Source organism: Gracilinanus agilis, chromosome 2 (genome assembly GCF_016433145.1).
Source record: "Gracilinanus agilis isolate LMUSP501 chromosome 2, AgileGrace, whole genome shotgun sequence".
Lineage (NCBI taxonomy): Eukaryota > Metazoa > Chordata > Mammalia > Didelphimorphia > Didelphidae > Gracilinanus > Gracilinanus agilis.
Window position 1 is genome coordinate 357,768,214 of NC_058131.1, and position 20,039 is coordinate 357,788,252.

The 20,039-nt window shown below is 36.5% G+C and overlaps 1 protein-coding gene across 1 annotated transcript; it reads left to right on the forward strand.

Annotated features, from left to right (window-relative positions):
* Positions 1-5,679: 5,679 nt before the first annotated feature.
* On the forward strand, positions 5,680-19,265 carry LOC123235520 (serine protease inhibitor Kazal-type 6-like). Its single transcript, XM_044661662.1, has 5 exons — positions 5,680-5,737; positions 8,084-8,109; positions 15,634-15,708; positions 18,147-18,262; positions 19,220-19,265. Exons 1-5 carry the CDS (start codon positions 5,680-5,682, stop codon positions 19,263-19,265), a joined length of 321 nt encoding a protein of 106 aa, XP_044517597.1.
* The last annotated feature ends 774 nt before the right edge of the window (positions 19,266-20,039 follow it).

A 20,039-nucleotide genomic window follows, 5' to 3' on the forward strand; every position in this document is an offset into this window, starting at 1 on the left:
TCATAGAAAGAAAAAATCATACTATTCCTCTTTTTGATTTGACTGACAAGGAAGAAAAGCAGGCCAGCCTTCATGAGATTCTTATAATCCGAAGAAGTCTCTGTTTCTTGATAGAAAACAGAGACAGTAGGTGAGAGGACTATCTCAGGGATTTACTTTTGTAAATACCTGTATTGTTATGTGGACAGGAAGACAACACTATTTACATATTTGGGTTGATTATGGAATGATATATGGATAATGGAATTATGGGATAAGAGCTGAGTGGGACCTTAGATAATATCACAGAGTTCTGAACATGGAATCAGGGCACATTCTGGTTCAGTTCTTGTCCTAGATTCTTTCTAACTATGTCACTTATCCCCTATAAGCCTCCATTTCCTTATCTATAAAATGGGTATAATTATAGCACTACCTCATAGGGTTGTTGTGAGGATAAAATTAGATCATGTGTCTAAGATGCTTTGTATACCTCAAAATGCTATATAAATGTAGGCTCTTGTTATTATTTATTTTGATTCCTTAATTTTTTTTAGGTAAGAAAACAGGCCCAAGATGGTAAAATGTCTTGCTTCACTTAACCCAATTAGTATTATAATGCAGATAAAATGCTCAGTCTTCTGACTCAAAATCTAGGACTCTTTTCATAGAACTACACTGCCTCAATCAATACACAATCCAGAAATTCATTAATTATTTGTGAAAAAAGATATAAGGTAGAGAGAGACCCAGAGTATGTAGTGGTAGATCCACTTAGGGATCCCCCTAAATATCCAGCGAGGATCTCCAGGTATTCTAACCTCCTGTTAGTGAGAGTGAAGCAGAATCACTTTCACTGGACCAGTTGTGCAAATGCCTTGGAAACAATTGATATATAAAATCAGTATCTATTTTATTATCAGAGGGAATACACACTGAGGATCAGAACAAGGGGTTCCTAAATCTAAGGGATCTAGATATTCACCCAACAACCCTCTATGTCCCTCACAAGAGGGAGACTTCAGGTCTTCCAGCTAACTTACCAGTTCCCTAATTCTATCTAGGTGTTCCCCCAAAGCTAACTAAGCCACCTCTCTATGATCCTCAATAGTTAGTTTGATTTAGTTTAAAAGCTGTCTCCAAAACCCTTTAGGATTGTTCTCAAAGAGCTAAGTCCACCCATTGGAGGTCTGACCTCTGAGGTAAAATCTCAAAGCCAATCCAACAGGATTTTTAGATAAAACCCTTCTGGAAAGCACAGCAGGTAGATCATATCCTTTTCTAGATATTCCCAGTCAAACAGAATACCTCCAAAGATGATTTGGGAGTTATCTTTCTCCATAGTCCAGTTGAAGTAGCTAAGCTCTGACAAGCCACCTTTCCTCCAACCTTTCAGACAGGAAGAGCCCAAAGCCTCCTACAGGAAGTCCCAGACTCTACCAGTTGTCACTTCCAAACTGTTTTTCCTCTGCCTTCTGCCTGATAAAATACTTTCTCTTGATAGTATGTGCCATAACAATAGCCTTCCACTTCTCTTAAATCTTACCTATCTCTATCATTTTCCCATTACATTTGGAGATGACTGAGAAATTGTTCCTCTGGTGGGGAGAATAACCTGTCTGATCAAATGGAAAAAGGATTCCATTAATAGAACTTAATTGGAAACTGGTATAGAAAACAATGAACACCCCCATGAACATAGAGACAGGAGACCTGGATCACTTGAATCAGTTGGATCACTGAACTCCTCTGGTTTCCCTTTGACATCAAAGTTGATTTCCTCCTTCTCAGCCCTCATTTTTAAGGTTCCAGGATTGTTGTGGTGGAAGAGAACTTAGTGGTCATCTAGCCTAAGCCATACCTAGAAACAAATACACATATGGCATCCCTAACAAATCATCAGCCAACTTCTCCTTGAAGACTTCCAACAATGGGAAACTTATCAACTTTTAACTGTCCCATTCCACTTTCGTTTGACTCCAGATGTAATGAAGAGTTTCCTGGACTAAGCTTTGTCAGGATTTCCAAGTTCCTAGGATCAGACATTTAGATCTGTAAGGGACCATAGAAGATATCGTCTAACTCTAACCCCTTAGAGGCTAGTTAGTTTAACTTCTTCATTTTATGTATGAAGAACCTGACCAAGAGTGGCATATTTATTAATTTATTTTTTTAGCTAGGGTCATGCAGCTATTTAGTTTTTGAACCAGGATTTGAACTCAAGTCTTCCTAAACTCCAAGTCCAACACTCTTTTCATTGGTCCTCCTTGTTGACTCTTACTGACAGTAAGTCAATTAGTTAACAAATATTTAAGTGACATGTTCTAGGCACAATAGTAGTACTGGAGATACAAGCAGAAAGATGCAAACTTCCCTGACCTCAAGGAGCTTAAAAGAATATAAATAGGGATTGGATATACCAGTGTCCTTCCTGAAAATGTGAGGTAATAAACTGAGCACACTACTCCAACCATAAACAATATCATTTAAACAGCAGGCATAGTCTCTGGAGGTCTATCTCAATATCATAAACACCTTCTAGAGCAAAGTCATTAATCTTATTACTGGAAAACATCTAAATAGAAGAAAAATTAAGTTCCTTCCTTCAACAAACTTACCATGTAAAATGGGGAGAAACATATCCATAGATGAATACATTACAAATTCAAACATGACAAGCAAAGAAGAGGATTAGAAAGATGCTGCGGCATCATAAGAGAAAGCAACCATTCCCAACTCTGAAAAATCATAGAAGGCTAAATGAAGAAGGTGGCATTCTAGAGAAACTTCAAAGGATGGGCAGAATTTTAATAAGTCACAAGTGTTGGAGTGGCTGCGTGGGATCGGATAGCCCAGATGTGAAGAGCAGGGCAAGTTAAAGTACAGAGATAGGAAAGTGTGGTGGCAAGTTTGGAGGATAGTGAGTAACTGGCTTACTTTGGATTGTGGCTGCATTATGTGAAAGGGAGTTAAGTGGGTTAAAGTCAGAGAAGTAGGTGTGGGCCAGGCTATGGTCACCTTTGAGTGTCAGCCTGAGGAGTCTATAATTATCCCATAAGGAATGTTTTGTTTAAACATTGGCACAGCAATACAGCAAGGGACAGGGTCTATAAGTAACATTTATTAAATCATTTAACAATGACTTATTACATTTATCAAAGTGTCTGGAATATAGTGAACCCTTAATAAATTTGTTCCTTCTCTTATTTTATGAATGACTATATGAATTTAGCACTGAGAAGGAAGGCATAAATTATGGGTAAGACAAGAGTCCTGTGCTCAAGGAATTTATCAAGTAAGAAAGATTAGGGAATAAGAAAAGGTACTGAAACCCCTGCTGAGGAAACTTCTTTTACCAATGTAGATTAGCATATTCCCTAAACTTATATTCTTATTGAGTCACCTGGGTTCCTGGGAAGATATGTGACTTGTCCAAGGTGATATAACTAGTGAAGGGGAGGGTAGGAGCATGAATCATGTAACCATGTTAACTTTTCTAAAAAAATATTATTAAACAGTCAAAAAAAGATGAGGGCAAAGGGTTAAATACATTATAAATGGGCAAAAAAAAAAAAAAAGAATGGGACTTGAGTTCAAGGTGCTGGTCTGAGATTTAGGAAGGGAAGAGGTTAAATCCTTTCCAGACACTTATGTGCTATGCAATATTGGGCAAATCAGTTAATCTTTCTCTCCCTTAGTTTCTTCATTTGTAAAATGAAATAAGAATAGCCTCTGCAGACTCATGAGAAAGAATGCTATCCACATCTAGAGAAAGAACTGTTGGAGTAGAAATGCAGAAGAAAAGCATATGATTGATCACTTGTTTGTATGGGTATGTGATTTGGGGTTTTGATTTTAAAAGATTACTCTATTACAAAAATGAATAATATAGAAATAGGTATTGAGTGATAATACATGTATAACCCAGTGGAATTGCTTGTAAACTCTGAGAGGGTGAAGAGAAGAGAGGAAGGACACAACAAAAATCATTCGACCATGATAAAAGTAAAATAAATTAAAGAATAGCCCCTAAATCTCATAGATGTGATGATAATATGCATATTGCATGTTAAACACTTTGCAAACTTTGAAGAACTCTGGAAATATTATGTTATTATTTTTATTATCCCTGGCTTTCAGGCCAGCTCTCCATTCACTACTATAAGCTGTTTCTAGAAGATATATATATGTATATATAAACATATATATGTATTTATATGTGTGTACACACATATATACATATTTATATGTATACATATATGTATATATAAGTGTATGTAAATATGATTAATTAGAATATAAATATCTAAAAGGAGAAAAATAATAAATTGTGTTATGGGATCATAAGGGAGGATCACTTCTAACTGGAGGTCAGGGAAAGCTTTGCAGGAGAGTAAGACTCTGAATTGGATTTAAGGAAAAGTTTGGATGAGAAAAGATATAAATCTTAAGATAGTTATATTTAGATTCTATTAATTAATTAGAGGTTTTCACCTTCAGAAAATAAATACTACTAGTAATGCATTTCTATACTGTTTAAATTTTTCTTCAAAATAAATCTTTGAATTAGGTAATGGAAGCAATATTATCTCCACTTTGCAGATTAAGAAACTGGGGTACAGGGTAACAACTTGCCCAAGTTTATCCATAGAAAGTTAGAATCTGGGCTTGGCATACAGAAGTATCTAAGAAGGATAGAATCCTACTCTGTTCCCCACACTTGTGATATCCTACGTTATCCTGCACCCTTTAGCAATTTTGACTAATTGAAATGCTACCTGGTCTTCAAGCCTCCCCTCAAAATGCACCTAAGGACTTGTCAATGAACCTTGGCTCAAATTCTGCTACTTAAACTTTTAATGATCTTGAGAAATTCTTGAAAATTAATTCACTTCTTTGAGACACAGCTTTCCCTCTATAAAATGAGAATTAGATAATCTCCCAAGTCCTTCACTACTCTAAAAGCTAAGATCCTATGATTCTTTGATTTTTAAGTCCAGTTTTCTTTCCAATATACCATACTCCTCTCTCCTAATATACAATCCCACCTCCCAAAATATATCTAACTAATGAATCAGAAGGGTATCAGGTCATTGTTTAATGCTTGTTCCAGTGGTTTCCTTAATGATATTTCTATAACCTCTATGAAAAAAAATTACTGCCTCTCTTCCACCTTTCCTGGGAGGATTGAGACCCTCCTAAACTTTAAATTACACTCAATACTTGCTTCACAAACCCCTTCATTCTTCTAGAGTGAATCACGAGGACTGATTCTAATGGGTCTCAGCTGGGTAGCTCCATACAGAGATCAGCCAGAGCTTCTCTAGTGACTCACCTTGCCCAGTGACTCACCCCCTTGAAGGCAGTGGAAGTTTGGGAAAATGGACTGGTTGGTCAGAAAAATGGATATTACTTGTCCCTGGAAGGCTATATCATCTTAATGAATGAGATCTAAGGTGCGACTCTTATAATTGTTCTAATTTTTCCCAATGATGTGGAGCATGAAACATTCCTTCAAGTTCATGACATGCCCCAATAAATATTTTCCCTTTTAGTGTCGGAGGTGACTTTAGAAGGTGATTTTATAAACAAGGTGGGGATTCCCACTCCCAATATGATGTCTATATATATGTGTGCTATGTGTAATACTTCTTCACCACAGAGAGCAGGCTCAGCTAGAGCAGCCTCAACTTGGCCACCATGAAAGCAACAGTTGCATTTGCATTTCTCTCTCTGGCCCTTTTCTGCTTCTTCTCAGGTGAGTTGGTATGGCTATTGTGATTATTATTGGTTTATTACTATTCCATTTATTTGGCACCTATACTTCTTTGGTCAGGGCGGGGTCTGATAATGGCACATCTTTAAAGGATCGAGTACTTTCCAAATGGTATGGGGGTTGATTCTACATAAGCTCATCATTAAAAACAGCATGAGAGGAGATGTAGATCAATAATTCACATCTGAATTTCCTGAGGTGGGATTGTGGGGAGATCTTAATGGACCAGAATTGTCAATAATTGTTAATGGTGAGACATGGCAGTCAAATTAATTAATAAAATCTTAGGCGATACTAATCGAAGCCTGGGAAAGAGAATTACTCTACTGGAAAAATATTCACTTCACAGCCAAAATTTTCAGAGCAGAGGAACATTTCCTTCCTTCTTAGATACATGATGACAGATTTATTGAATTAGGGAATAATACTCTGTCTTGATATAGGCATTGAAGTCTTTACTTTTTAACCAAGACAGTTTTGAGGGGCACCTTATCCCCATCATTCCTAGTTCTAAACTCCAAGAGCATGACAAATAAAGCCTACTCTCTCATCTACATTGTAATACTTAAAAAATAACATCATAATGAACATATATCCTATAGTCTTCTTTCCTCTGGGCTGAATGGTAAGATTTCATCGTATAGCACAGATTTTATTCCATTTATCATCTTGGGTACCTTTCTCTACATTTACTCCTATTCATTAATGTTTTCCTTGGGCATAAAGATGGAAGATTTCCTGCTTTAGGAAATGAACCCAAGTTTGTATGTGGTCAGCCAAAACAGTGTTGGGGACCAACTTAATGATCAGCATTTGTATAACTGATCAAAATATTGCTATGTCAGTATTACCCCACACTCTCTTCGTGACTTTTGTCATGTGAACAAAGATTATTCTGTTACCCAAAGTCAGTAAATAGACTGGATTCCTTTGGTTATTCACTCCTCCTGCCCCCTTCTCCCTTCTATGATATATGAAAAAGAGGCTTACATTGAGAGTCAGCACCTCTTGCATTCAAGTCTGGGTTTTACCACTAATCTGATGTATGACCTTGGTTAAAGTTCTTAGAAAGTAAAATGAATGACTTATTAGGTGTGATAGATGGACTCTAAATTGCCTCTAGTTCTGCCTCTTGTAGTTTATGTTCTGAGATCCTTCCTGATTTTGACATTCAGTGAAAAAAAGATAATTTGAGAATCATCTCATTGGGTTTAAAGATTCTTTCCTCCTCATCTTGTGCTTTTAAGAATTTCCTTATACCTGTGACCTGAACCTGGAGCAAGTAGAGGCATAGAGTCCTAACCAGCCAGAGATTATAATCTCAAATTATATATGGCTATTTGGCTTCATTCCACTTAGGTAAATACTTCGTCTCCTGAATCATTCTGCCTCTCTGTCCCACATTCTTTTCAGTATGCTTCCAATTTCAGTATGCTTCCAAGTATTTAATTGGTTAATGAATTTAATTCCTTAAAATATTAGGTATCTATGGCATATTGGAGCGAATTGGTGTTGGGATTAATAGTAAAAAGCTCTCAGTTCAGAATCTTGACACTTAAGCTTCAATAAGTCATTTTCCTTTTTGGGAACATCAATTTGAAACATGCCTTTTGGAAGCTCCCAATTATTGCTTGAAATTTTGTCTTCTTGGTCCAAACACAACAAGTTTCATTCTTTTTTTGAATGACAGTCCATTAAATATTTGAAGCCAAATACCTTACTGTCTTTACCCTTAAAGACTTCTCTTCCCCAAATGAAGGATTTCTAGTTTCAAATTTGTAAACATGATTTTGTATCCCCTTACTATTTTGATTGTCTTCCTTTAGAGGACCTGACTTTCTTGAAGTATTTTGACATAACAGTTCTCTGGGACATGATTCCCCTACCCAATCTGAATTATGAGAATCCTAGAATGTTACAGCCATAGTAGAAAGAACTTTGATATAATTGAACTTATTTTTCAGAGGAAGAACTGGAAGCCCAGACAGGGAGAGCATCTTACCCAAAATCAAACAGAAAGTCAATGGCAAAGGCAGAACTGGAACCTCGGTTTTCTCACTATTATGTCAGGGTAGTTTCCTCATAACTATACTGATAATCAATCATTTCTAAAACCTTTCCCTTTACCAGTCTCAGACTGGTTTCATCTCCAATAACCTAGAAGTAAATGCTAATGAAATGAAATAACATAAAATCTATTACTTTGAAATTGACACAATGCTTGTCTTCTGTCTTTGATGAGTCAAGAAATGTTATTAGATACCAAGCTTTTTCTTCATTGAAGTTGGAGAATTTCACTGTATGGATTCTATGCTTTTGTTTTTCCAGATGTCACCAGTCAAGGAGGAGAGAAGGTCAGTATACATTACTTCTCCCTTTTTCCATGTCAAACAATAACTCAGCGTTCCAAAATTCTTTTCCCAAATGTGGAACTTGGCTTAAGGTTGAATAGAGAGAATGAAACTCAGCCCACGAATGTGTGAAGCTTACCAGTAAAGATGGAATTTCTGGACCATTGGGTCTAAAGTGAGGATTTAGGGATAGGATTGCTATGGGACCTAACTTATCCTATGTAGTTGACATATCCAACAAAATTCTAAAGATTTTTAGATCTCAAAGGGATATTAAAAATCAGCTAGTTCAAACCCTCACTTTACAGATGAGGAAACTGAAGCTCAGGGATATTAAGTGACTTGTTCAGTGGTCACGAAGGTCTTAAGTGGTAGAATAAGAATTTGAACCAAATTCTTCTGATTCTAAATTCAGTGTTCTCTTCACTGCACTTGGCTATATCTTGGGCTTCAGCCATGTAAAGTGTGACATAGGAACACAGGACATTAGAGTAAGAAGAGACCTTGGGGACATTTAGTCTGATTTACATCAGAATCTTTACTATGATATCTCCAAATAAGGTCCAAATAGTTAAGCATCTTGCCTTTACTTGAAGATGTCTAGTGATAGGTGCTCAGTACTTTTAAAAGTCCGCTGTTCTTTGAAACAACTCTAATTGTTAATTAGTTTGTTCTTAAATTAAAATCCACCTCTTTGTAAATTTCCCCATTTTTCCTAGTTTTGTCCTCTGGAACCATGCAAGAGAAATCTAATAGATCACTTCATGATAGACCTTCAAATGTTTTAAGAAATTGACCTTTTCCCAAAGGTTCCCTTTCTTTGGGCTAATGATTCTCAACTCCTTCAATGAATGCTGGGAGGTGGGGATGAGATAGGGAATCATTTCTGATCCATTCACTTTCCTGGCTGCCTTCCTTTCAAATTGTTGAAGCTTATACATAGCCTTCCACAATTGCCACAATTTGAACCAATCATAATAACTATGATGTAGCCTGACTACTGCAGAGGAAAGAAGTACCATCACATCCCTTGTTCTCAGAACTATACTTTGCCAGTCTGGATCTCAGTCTTTTTCTCTGAAGGAATATATTGGGTTACTTCTGACTAAAGATTCTATATTTTCTGATTTTGCACATTCTTGTATAGACAGATGAATAATAATAACAAAAACTATCATTTATATTACCCTTTAAGGTTTGCAAAAAACTTTTTAGGTATAATTTCTTTTTATTCTCTCACAAAAATCCTGGGAGGTTAGGATTATTATTATCCCCATTTTATAAATGAGAAAACTGAGTCAAAGGTTAAGTGACTTGCCCACAGCTGGTGAGTGTCTGAAGCTGGATTTGGAGGTGTTCCTGACGTTAAGCACAATGTTCTTACTTATTGTGCCACCTACCTACCTTTACAGATTTCTAGACTTAAATTTATACAATGACAGTAACTCAACAAACAGTCATCAGAAATTCTCTATGGTTTACCTTATGCTATTGTGTGAATCTGTATTTCTAGCAGAACTCAGCTGAGCAGTGTAGGCTGTTGTAATGTTAAAAGTTCTCACTAGAAAGTCAAGAGTTCTGGTTGCAGCTCTGTTAAGCACAACCCACTGTGACATTTTGAACAAATCACTTTTCTTTGGGCTTCAGTTTCTTCCCCTTTAAAGTAATTGGATTGGACACTGTGTGCCAAAGCTCTGTTCCAGGTCTGAGAGTCTCTGTTTCTAAGTTGAATGATGAACTGAAGGATATCCTATTAGAATGAGGTTCTCACTACCTATACCTAAAAAGCAGAAGGCAAAATCTCCCTTTCAGAATACTCCAAAGCCATTTTTTTCTTCTCAGTCACTTACTGACTTTCCCCTGAGATATTCTGGAAAGAGATTGAAACCATCCACTTTAGTTTGTTTACTCTTGACTGCTCAAGCAAAAGGAATTCTTTTCCCTCCAGAATTAAATGTTTTCTAGCTCACACCTATATTTCATTTGGTTATTATGGAAAGAGTACTGGGTTTATAGTCAGAAGAAACTTACTTTCAAATCATGACTCAACTATTGAGAATCTGGAGTTGAAAAAGACCTTAGCTATCATTTAGTAAGATTTCTTTCTCTTACTAATAGCCTCAAAGAAGCAAAGTGATTTAAATAGAAATAGTGAATTTAAACAGAAACAATGATATCCTAGAATCTTAGTCCTAGAGAGGATCTTACTAGTTAATTAGTTCAACTTTAACCTGGAGTACTGATTTCTTTTTATAATAGTTATTATATTATTATAATATATTATTACAAATGGTTATATTGTGATCCAGGGATAAAATTAGGACTAGAGTCCAGATTTACCTAACTCTAAATAGTTTCTTTTTTTCTCTGTCTCTGTTTCTGTCTTACTCTGTCTCTCTCTCCTTCCTACCCTCTTTTCCCTCCCCTTTGCACCTTCCCTCTCTCTGCTTTGTGTCTGTTTCTGATTTTATCTGTTTCTGGAATCATCTTTTCACTCTCTGTAGCTGTTTCTTTGTCCCTCTTCCTCCTTCTCTCCCTGTCTCCTTCTTCACAGTTTTGTCCTTCCTTCCTGAAACTTAAAATGATTGAGGTTAGAGACAATGTTTTTTTTTTGCCTTTATATCCCCAGTGTGTAGCACAGTTCCTTATGCATAATAGGTGCTTAATACATTTATTGATTTATTGAATTAAATTAGATCAAGCCCAGATCCTTCCTCTGAATCTTCACTCTGCTTATTTCTACTTCACCATATTTTCTGTGCAACACTGGACAAATCATTGGGCTTCTTTGGTCCCAATCACTTCTTTCCTCAAAAGAGAGCATTTGAACTAGAAATTTGTTTAGATCCCTTTCAAATTTCAATCCCTTAAAGATACTAAAACTCTGAACATTGGATTATAAACTTTGTGGGGAGAAGGGAAACTATACTAAAATGTCTGAATAACATTAATTTAAAAAGAAATACTTTAATTGCTTTCACGTGCTTAGAGTTTGAAAGTGTAGTTGGGAGATACTTTCATGCATAGATGAGAATGAACTGTGATTAGCTCTTCAATTTTCTGTATATAGGTCAATGTTTCAAAATATATAAAACTAAATACATAAAATACATAAAGCTTTAATTTTGTTTTCCCAATTAGCTTTAGGCTGGCCAAGTCCTTGAAGATCCCTTCTTGTTAACAGAACCTATTCTTTTATCTCTTTGGCTTTCAGACTTCCTAGTATATGGGGAATTCAAGGGACACTAGATATCTTCTTGACATTTGATAGAATGGAAGGAATAGGAAGAAGCTGAAGCCCAGAAAGGCTAAGATCTCTTAGATGGTGAAGTAGAGAGAAGTTCCTGGTTTACTGACTCCAAATTCCTCTTTCTACTACTTCCTGCCGATGTTGAGTTTTGGGGTATTATGCCTATTAAGGTAGAGAAGGGCTCTATCATCCATTTAGAGCTACAAAGGTTCTTCTAGTCCAATTCTTTCATTTAATATAGAGGAAACTGAAGCCTTAGGAAGGTAGTGATGGCTACCATCAAATAGAGAGTAGGAAATGGAGATAGGATTGAAAGCTAGGCATCCCCATCCAAAAATGACAAACAATTATTAAACACCCACCTATTCTGATTACAGCAATGAAGAAATATAGTCTGTATGTAACTATAGAAAAAAGATGAAGCATATACACAAATTGCCATAACACAAAATTATGGAAAAAATAGCTTTCATTACCATAATGCCTTTTTTCATGGTTATAACACTTTTAAAATTTAGAGGTAGAGTGGAACAAACACTGAATATTAGAGTGAGAAGGTTTGTCTTTGTCACTTAAACTCTGTGTAAACTTTAGGCAAGTCACATAACCTCTGGGCCTGAGTTTCCTTATGTGCAAAACAAGGGAATAAGATTAGATGGCCACTAAGGTCCCTTTCAGCTTAAGTTCTATGACATTGTTCTATGAGAACAGTGTTGTGAGGGGAGATTGTATTATTATCATACTCATTTTACAGATGAAGTTATTGAGGTCCAGAGAGAATCAGTATTTCACTCAAGGTCATGTAACTATTAAAGTTTAGAAATGCAAGTCTCCTAAGTCATTATCAAAGTTCTTCCCATGATATCTTATTGCCTTTTATAAATTTAATTTAATTTTATAGAACAATTTGCATATACATCTTCATATAAAGAGATTTTGCAATATAGGAGAAAGCTGTAAAAGAACTTTGATATAACCTAATCAAAACTCCACTTCTTTACTTCCAAGCAAGGACACTGAGGCACAGAGTGGCCAAAAGACTTGAATGAGATCACATAAGTGGTGGCTGAGTCAGAATTTGGGCCCAAGTTTTGAGATTCTCAATCCAGGATTATTTCTAATACATTAAAAAAAACACTTACCTTCTGTATTGGAATCAATGAGAAGTTCTAAGACATAAATATAGTAAAAGGTAGGCAACTGAAGTTAAGTGACTTGGCCAGGGTCATACAGCTAGGAAGAGTCTCAGGTCAAATTTGAAAGGTCCTCCTGACTCCAGGTCTGGTACTTTATCCATTATGATACTTAGTTACCCTTTTTTTCCTAATATATTTTGAGGTATATAAGCCCAAGCTTTGGAAAATTGATTAATGAAATTTGACCCTGGTTTATGGGAATTAGCTTGGCCTGAGACTAAACCTTGACATAGCAAACAACACTGTACTCATTTGGCACACAGGAAACACTTAATAACGTTTTGCTGAACTGAAATGATAATTTCCCATTACTATTGCTACTACTATTCTTGGCAAAGGAACACATTGTAAAATTTTAAGCAATTTTACCAAAATAACTGGATTGTAAGATATGAAAGTTCATACTCAGAGATATACTGATGATCAAAGGACTAAGGTCAGGGCTAGGATTCTAACCCAGGTCTATCAATATGAAGATAAACTTCTGTCCAAAAGGAAGACACTGAAGAGTATAGTCAGATGTCATCTGCCAGCAATTCCTAGAAATTCCTGAGAAATCCAAGACTTTTTTTATACTTAATACATTATAAAGGAGAAAAGCAAAATGCTGCTAAACCAATTCTCTAACATGCTATTAGGAACACCTTTTTAAAAGGCATTTTCAGGAACAATTTGAGGTTAATGGCCAGTTTTAGATGGAACTGGGAGAATTGAGGACCAGAGTTCAGAGATCAAGACTTAATGAGAGGGAGCAGCTGGGTGGCTCAGTGTATTGAGAGCTAGACCTAGAGACAGGAGGTCCTGGGTTCAAATCTGGCTTCATACACTTCCTAGCTGTATGATCCTGGGCAAGTCACTTAACTCCCATTGCCTAGCCCTTACCACGCTTCTGCCTTAGAACCAATACACAGTATTGGTAAGGGTTTAAAAAAAAGGACTTAATGAGGCGTGTAGGGACCAGAAGAGGAAGAAGAACAAATTTGGATGGTGTATTTTGGAAATCCAGGGTTGGATAGTGGGGACTCAGGGATAAAATCAGAATGGTCATAATGGGGTCAGAGCTGGATAGGAGAGGGGCTGGGGAACCACTGATTAATTGGAAGGATTATGGACCATGGGGACCATGATTGGAGAAGCAGAATTAGGGATCTGGGTTTGAATGAAGGCGTTCTGGCAATCAGAAATGAACTGGAAGAATTGTGGTACTTGGGACCAGGGTTGCCTGAGAATACTGAGAACCAAGGCTAGATAGGGAGATATGAGGATCAGAGTTTGATAGAAAAGGGATCAACAACCAGGGTCAGATAGAAAATGATTTGGGATACTAGACTATACTAAATCATAGAGGAAGAATGAAGATTTATGCTAAATTAGGGGTGTATAGAAGTTAAGAAATAAAGGTAGGATGGAGAGTACCATTTGTCAGAGTTGAAGTTGGGGAGCAGGGTTGAGAAGTATGAGATCCTGGTCATTATCCTTGATGTTGATATGGCTTCCTATTCTCTTCCTCCAAGTGGTCCTGACAATCACTTCTCTGATGGGGAAGAGGGTATAATAATGGCCCCAGAGGCTAGATGCTAGAAGGGTCAATGAAGTCTGCACTTTAGAATTGATATACAATTACAGTACTCATTTATCCCATTGGTTTTTTAAAAAAAAGGTATTTTAGAAAGTAGAAAAGGTCGCTAAACAAAGAGTAATGACCAACCTGGCTTTAAACCTGGCCTAAGACACTTCCTAGCTATGACCCTGGGCATTTTAAATCCTTTAACCCCAATTGCCTCATCCTTATACTCTTCTGCCTTGGAACCAATATTTAGTATAAATTCTAAGACAAGAAGGTAATGATTTAAAAAGAAGAATAGTGTCTAGTGAACAAGTTTCTTATCTTCTCTGTCTGAGTACATTCTAAAAATGTGTTAAAAGCCTTGGTTTTGGAGCTGGTGGGACTGGATTTAAAGCCCAGATGTTCTTGTCACCAACTATGTATCCTTGAGGAAGTCTTTTAACTTCTTTCACAGCTTTCTTATCTGAACAATGAAAGAATTTGACCAGTCAGTATCAGCATTTCAAATAGAGACAGATCTCTCTGATCTGTCCTGTCTCTAGAAGAATTACCTTAGAAAATCACATGGACTTTGGCCCAGGAGAAGGGGAAAAAGGGGAATATTTGCTAGGTTTAGGAAGCTGGGAAGGCAGGAATACATCCTTTGTTCTCCAAATCAGCTTTTCTCTGTACTGGACTTCATTTTTTTAAGATAGTTCTACATCATTCGTTATGTCCTAGTGTTTGTTGTAAGGAAAGTATTTTGCAAACTGTAATATGATAATAAAGTGTGACGGTTGCTATATGATGCTTAGGCAGGACCAGCAAAAAGTCTGTTTTTCCTGTGAAGTTCAAAGACAAGAAAACCTCAAATGGCACACCCTGAAAAAGGGAGGCCAGATTCAGAGTTAAAAACTATTCATAAGTCAGAAAGATCTTATAAAGTACAAGACTTTGGTGTTGTTTTCACTGATAATGGGAAAAACATGGGATTTGATGACAAAGGATATGGGTTCAGATCTTTACCAATATGACTTTGAGAAATATAATTTATAGTTTTAGTGTTAAGATTCTTCATCAGTAAAAAAATTCCCTGAGGTCTGACATTCTGAATTCTATATTACCTATCAGGTCTAACATTCTATTCTCTATATTTTCTCTTTAAGCCTCATGAAGCCATGATTAGTGATTTCCAGCTAGAAAGAGTTTTGGAGCAAATAGACTAGGAACCTTTATCAGCCTGAGGGTGGTCATTACATATTGTTCAATCAGAGAGTCTCAGAGAGGAGGACCTTTTTTCAGTTCCAATCACCAGGGAAATTGAGGGGTGATGGAGTCAAATCTCAACCCCAGACCTCTTTTCTTTTTTGACCTACCTTAGTAATTCCAAACCTTCAATCTACATCTTCCCCCAGGGATCTGTGGGAGAATCTCAGGTCTCTAGGTGAATCCCAGGTCTAGGCTGTAGGGTAGGTGAGAAGGGTCTGAATTAAGACAAGGCCACTAGTGCCTCTTCCTTATCTCCTTTGCCAAAGGACAAAAGAGCCTGGATTCCAAGGTTATCGAGTCGAGTGTTTGGGAAAGGTGGCTTAACAACTCGTCACTCTCACGTAAGGGACTTTTAATTTTCTTTCTTTTTTATTACTAACTATATCTGTTTGGACAAGCTGATCTTTTCAATGAGTTTTGAGCCCAATTTTAATGTGCATCCTGGACAAAAGAACCCCTTTTTTTGGTTCTATGAGAGAATAGTAGTGTTCCTTATAAACTGTCCTTACTGGATTATCAATACATTATTTAATTAGAAAGTAAGTCCACTTCATCTCTTTTTTTCTTCACCTAATTTTCACAAGCTCAATTTGCTGCTAGAGCTGTGTGTGGTGTAGTGTGTATGTGTACGTGTGTGTGTGTGTGTGTGTGTGTGTGTGTGTACTTGTGTTTGGGAAGGAGAGACAGTTAGTAGTATCACAAGCCGCTCCCTAATTTCTGGTGGGATCATAAGAAATTGAAGTCCACAGCTTGGATTTAGTATTATTGGAAAAGCTCTAGATTTGGAGCAGTAACCTTAGTTTTTCTATTTAATCCGTGAAATTTGGGGCAGTTTAACTACCTTCCTCAGGTTTTCTTTTTCCTTCTATAAAATAAGAGGGAAGGGTATAGTAAAAGAAGAGTGCTATTAAAATCTAAAGATGACTTGCACTCATGCCTCATTTCTACCATTACCTCAGCATGTGACCTTACATAAAATTACTCAAATTTCCTGAGCCTTAGCTTCTCATTCATTTTATGGGAATAATAACACTTCTACGCTCAACATTAAAGGATCGTTATGAAGAAAGCATTTTATGATACTTTATAAATGTATTATTATGTTTATATGTCTTACATATTATGATTTTAACAATAATAAATCCCATAAATTCTATGATTTTTATGAGCTGTTCAAGGCTCTACATTATAAAAGAAATTAGGGCAGGTAAATAAAAAGTTTACTAAGAAAAAAACTATATGCTTTAAGTTGAGGTGCTTGTCATATAAATTGTTTTAGTTTTACTCACTTTGTTCTTCATCAGATTATTGAGGCATTCCCAATATCCTGCGAAACTATCCCTTTCATCCTTTCTTATGAAGCAATAGTATTCCATTAATTCTTATATTATAGCTTATTTGTTACCCAATAGGAAGATACTCCCTTTTATGAAAAAAAAAGTTATCATGAAAATAATGGCTATAAATATTTCATACATATGGATCATTTTCTTTTTTCCTTAATTCCTTAGAGCAGTGATGGGCAAAAAAAGAGGAGATCAAAGGAAAGGAAATGCTTATCTGTCCATCTGTTTCTAAGGCAACTCTTTCGAAGTTTCAATGTATTGTATCCTACTCATTGTATTCATCAGATTAGGAATAATGTCATGCAGAGGGATAGAATATTTCAGGGGGCTGCATCTGGCCAGCAGCTGTAGTTTGCCCATCACTGCCTTAGAATATAGGCTTAGAAAGTCCTATAACTTGACCAAAGGGTATGGACATTCAGTGACACTTCTAGATGATTCCAAATTACTTTAACTTGGGATATGAGAGACAGAGAACCTTTATTAAGGACTTCTTATGTGGCAAGCACTGTTATAACCATTGGGGGTATGAATATTAATAAGCAATATAGTCCTCGTCCTCAAGGAATTTCCATGGTAACAGGGGAAAATAATATATAAAGGAAAGCTGAAGGGGGAAAGGTGCAAATGAGGAATTACACATATATTCTCATGCTAAGGAGAGAGCCAGAAAGGAACTTGGATACCTGGCTCCAGAAAAGACATAGGAATCCCTCATGACAAAGCCCAGTGTCCCAGGAGTTAGATTCCACTTATAGTGGGAAAGACATAGGATTATGTCCAGAGTACAGACAGCATGGTACAGAGGTGATTTTATCATCCTATACTTGCAAGAATATTTGCCTGGACACCAGCATATCTGGGTTCTATTTCCTACTCTACCACAATCTTTCTCTGTGGCCTTGGGGAAATCACTCTTCCATCTGGGCCTCAGTTTCTCTATATGGAAAAGTAAAGTTTGCATTATATTTTCTATAACATCCTTCTCAATAGTAGTCAATGAGCCTAAGCACCAAAATATGATGATTGTTTCCAAACCTATGAACTATCATAAAGTCTCACCTTAAAGGGTCTCAACAAGGAACATCACCCTGGACATAGGTTTGCCATATTTTAACTCTTCTGACAGAAATCTGGGGCCATTATGTACAGGGGGAAAAAATGACCTCCCTTCTACCATCATGTTTCTCTGTGGCAGCAGTATACAAAATTTAATATTCATTAATAATGACATCATTGTTGATAATGAGATTAAATTATGATCAGATTCTGTTTACAAAGGCAGAGGCACAGATAATACATTTGAAAAATATTTTCCTTCCAAGCAGTTTAAGTATAAAACTAATACATTTTAACTTCATAGAAAATGTACTGACTATGAATATAGTTTTATCTGGGATACTATGAAACATGCTTCTCTTGTACTATGCTAGATGGACTGCAGGGAATTTCGAGACCCCAAGGTATTCTGCACCAGAGAATCTAACCCACATTGTGGCTCTGATGGCCAGACTTATGGCAACAAGTGTGCTTTCTGTAAAGCGATGGTGTAAGTAATTGATCTCTATTTCCCTAGAGGCAAAGGGGGAGGCTGGACTAGATAACTCAAAGATTCCTTATGGTCTGATGTGCATTCCACATTTATGTTCTAAGGTCCCATCCAGTTAGAAAATCCCAAGCTTTCCATCAAATTTATTCAAGGACTCCTAGAGAGCCAGCTCCTTATTATATAATTCTGCCATCTAGTGGATATATATTTTATATATTTATAAATTTGTAGAAATTTATACCAGTCAAAATATTAAAGCCACAAAATTTCATGCTATTGGAGAATGTTAAGGATAGAATTAACCTCAAAGATAATCTGCTTCTATGTTCTCATTTTATAGGTGAAAAAAGTGAAAACAAAATAAAGAGAAGGGACTGAACTAAGGTCACACAGTTAACTAGGGGCAAAGCCCAGAATTCATACCAGGTTTCCTTAATCCAAATAAGATCCCTCTAAAATTTCATTCTTCCTATTCTTGTCAGATAATAAATTATTTGGATAATTCAAGCCAAAGTATTCATTCCAGGAAATTCTCTTTAATTAAAAATATTAAAATAATCAAAGTAAAGGTCTCACTGAACTTAGTTATGCAGATACCTGTCTAGTTCCCTAGGCTGGCATATCTCAGCCAATAAATAGAGAGCTTTAGGCTTGGGTAGTGCTAGATTCAGATGGCTCAACCACATAGACTAGTGATATTCCAACAGTTTCCTACCTTATTGCTGCTGTCAAGGATTACCTGTTTATGGTCTTATGGGAAAGAACCCTGGATTAGGACTTGGGAGACCTGGAATCTTCTAGATTGGACTTTGATTCTTATTTACTGTGTGATCTTAGACTAACTCCTTAACTACTTGAGACCATAATTTTTCAACTATGAAATCAGATGAGCTCTGAGATTACTTTCAGTTATGCCCTTCTATGACTGTAATATTTGTGTATCTCTCTTTTTCACAGGAAAAGTGGTGGAAAAATGATGTTAAAGCATCAGGGAAAATGCTAAAGCTTGACCAGTGTTGTATGCAGACCACCCTCCAGTCTCCATTCCTCCTGCGTCCTGATCTCTATCTTTATTTCTCTTTTGCATATTTTTCTCTGGAGAGGTCACACTATAGTTATACATCTTTTACTGACCTCAGGCCCGGGGAAGGAGTTCACTCTAAACCGATTTATATCTATGCCCTCTGACATTCTATATGAATAAAATAAATTCCACAGAACCCTGAGATGTGTTTTAATTTCAACATAATGGCAATACATAGAGGGAGCTGCAGCATAGTAAAAAAGAGTCTTGAGATAGACATCAGATAACCTGGGTTCAAATCCCAGATCTGCCCCTAGCCAGCTAATGGGTTTGGTACAGATCAGTTTCTCTTTCTGAACCTCCTTTTCTCTATGCAATATTATTAAAGAGATGATTTGTGAACCCTTAGAAAAGAAAGTAATCATCATTCCAAAGCAATAAAAGTTCAAAAGTATGTCATGCTAGACTAAATTAATTTCCTTTCTAAATAGGATTACAACATTATAGATTAGAGTATTTACCAAAGTATCTTGAGATGTGTTTGGTGATAGAATGGCACAAGCTGCATGGGAGCACAAAGAAATTGATTCAGAAATAAATAGGAGAATGGACCAAAAGAGTAGAGATTTTTAGATAAATGGCAATATGCTTGGAGGGGTCTAGTTAAGCATGCCAGTTGTCTGTCATTGGAAGTATCCTATTTAACTCATATTTTCAGTGACTTAAATGAAGGCTGATGTGTTATATCTTATC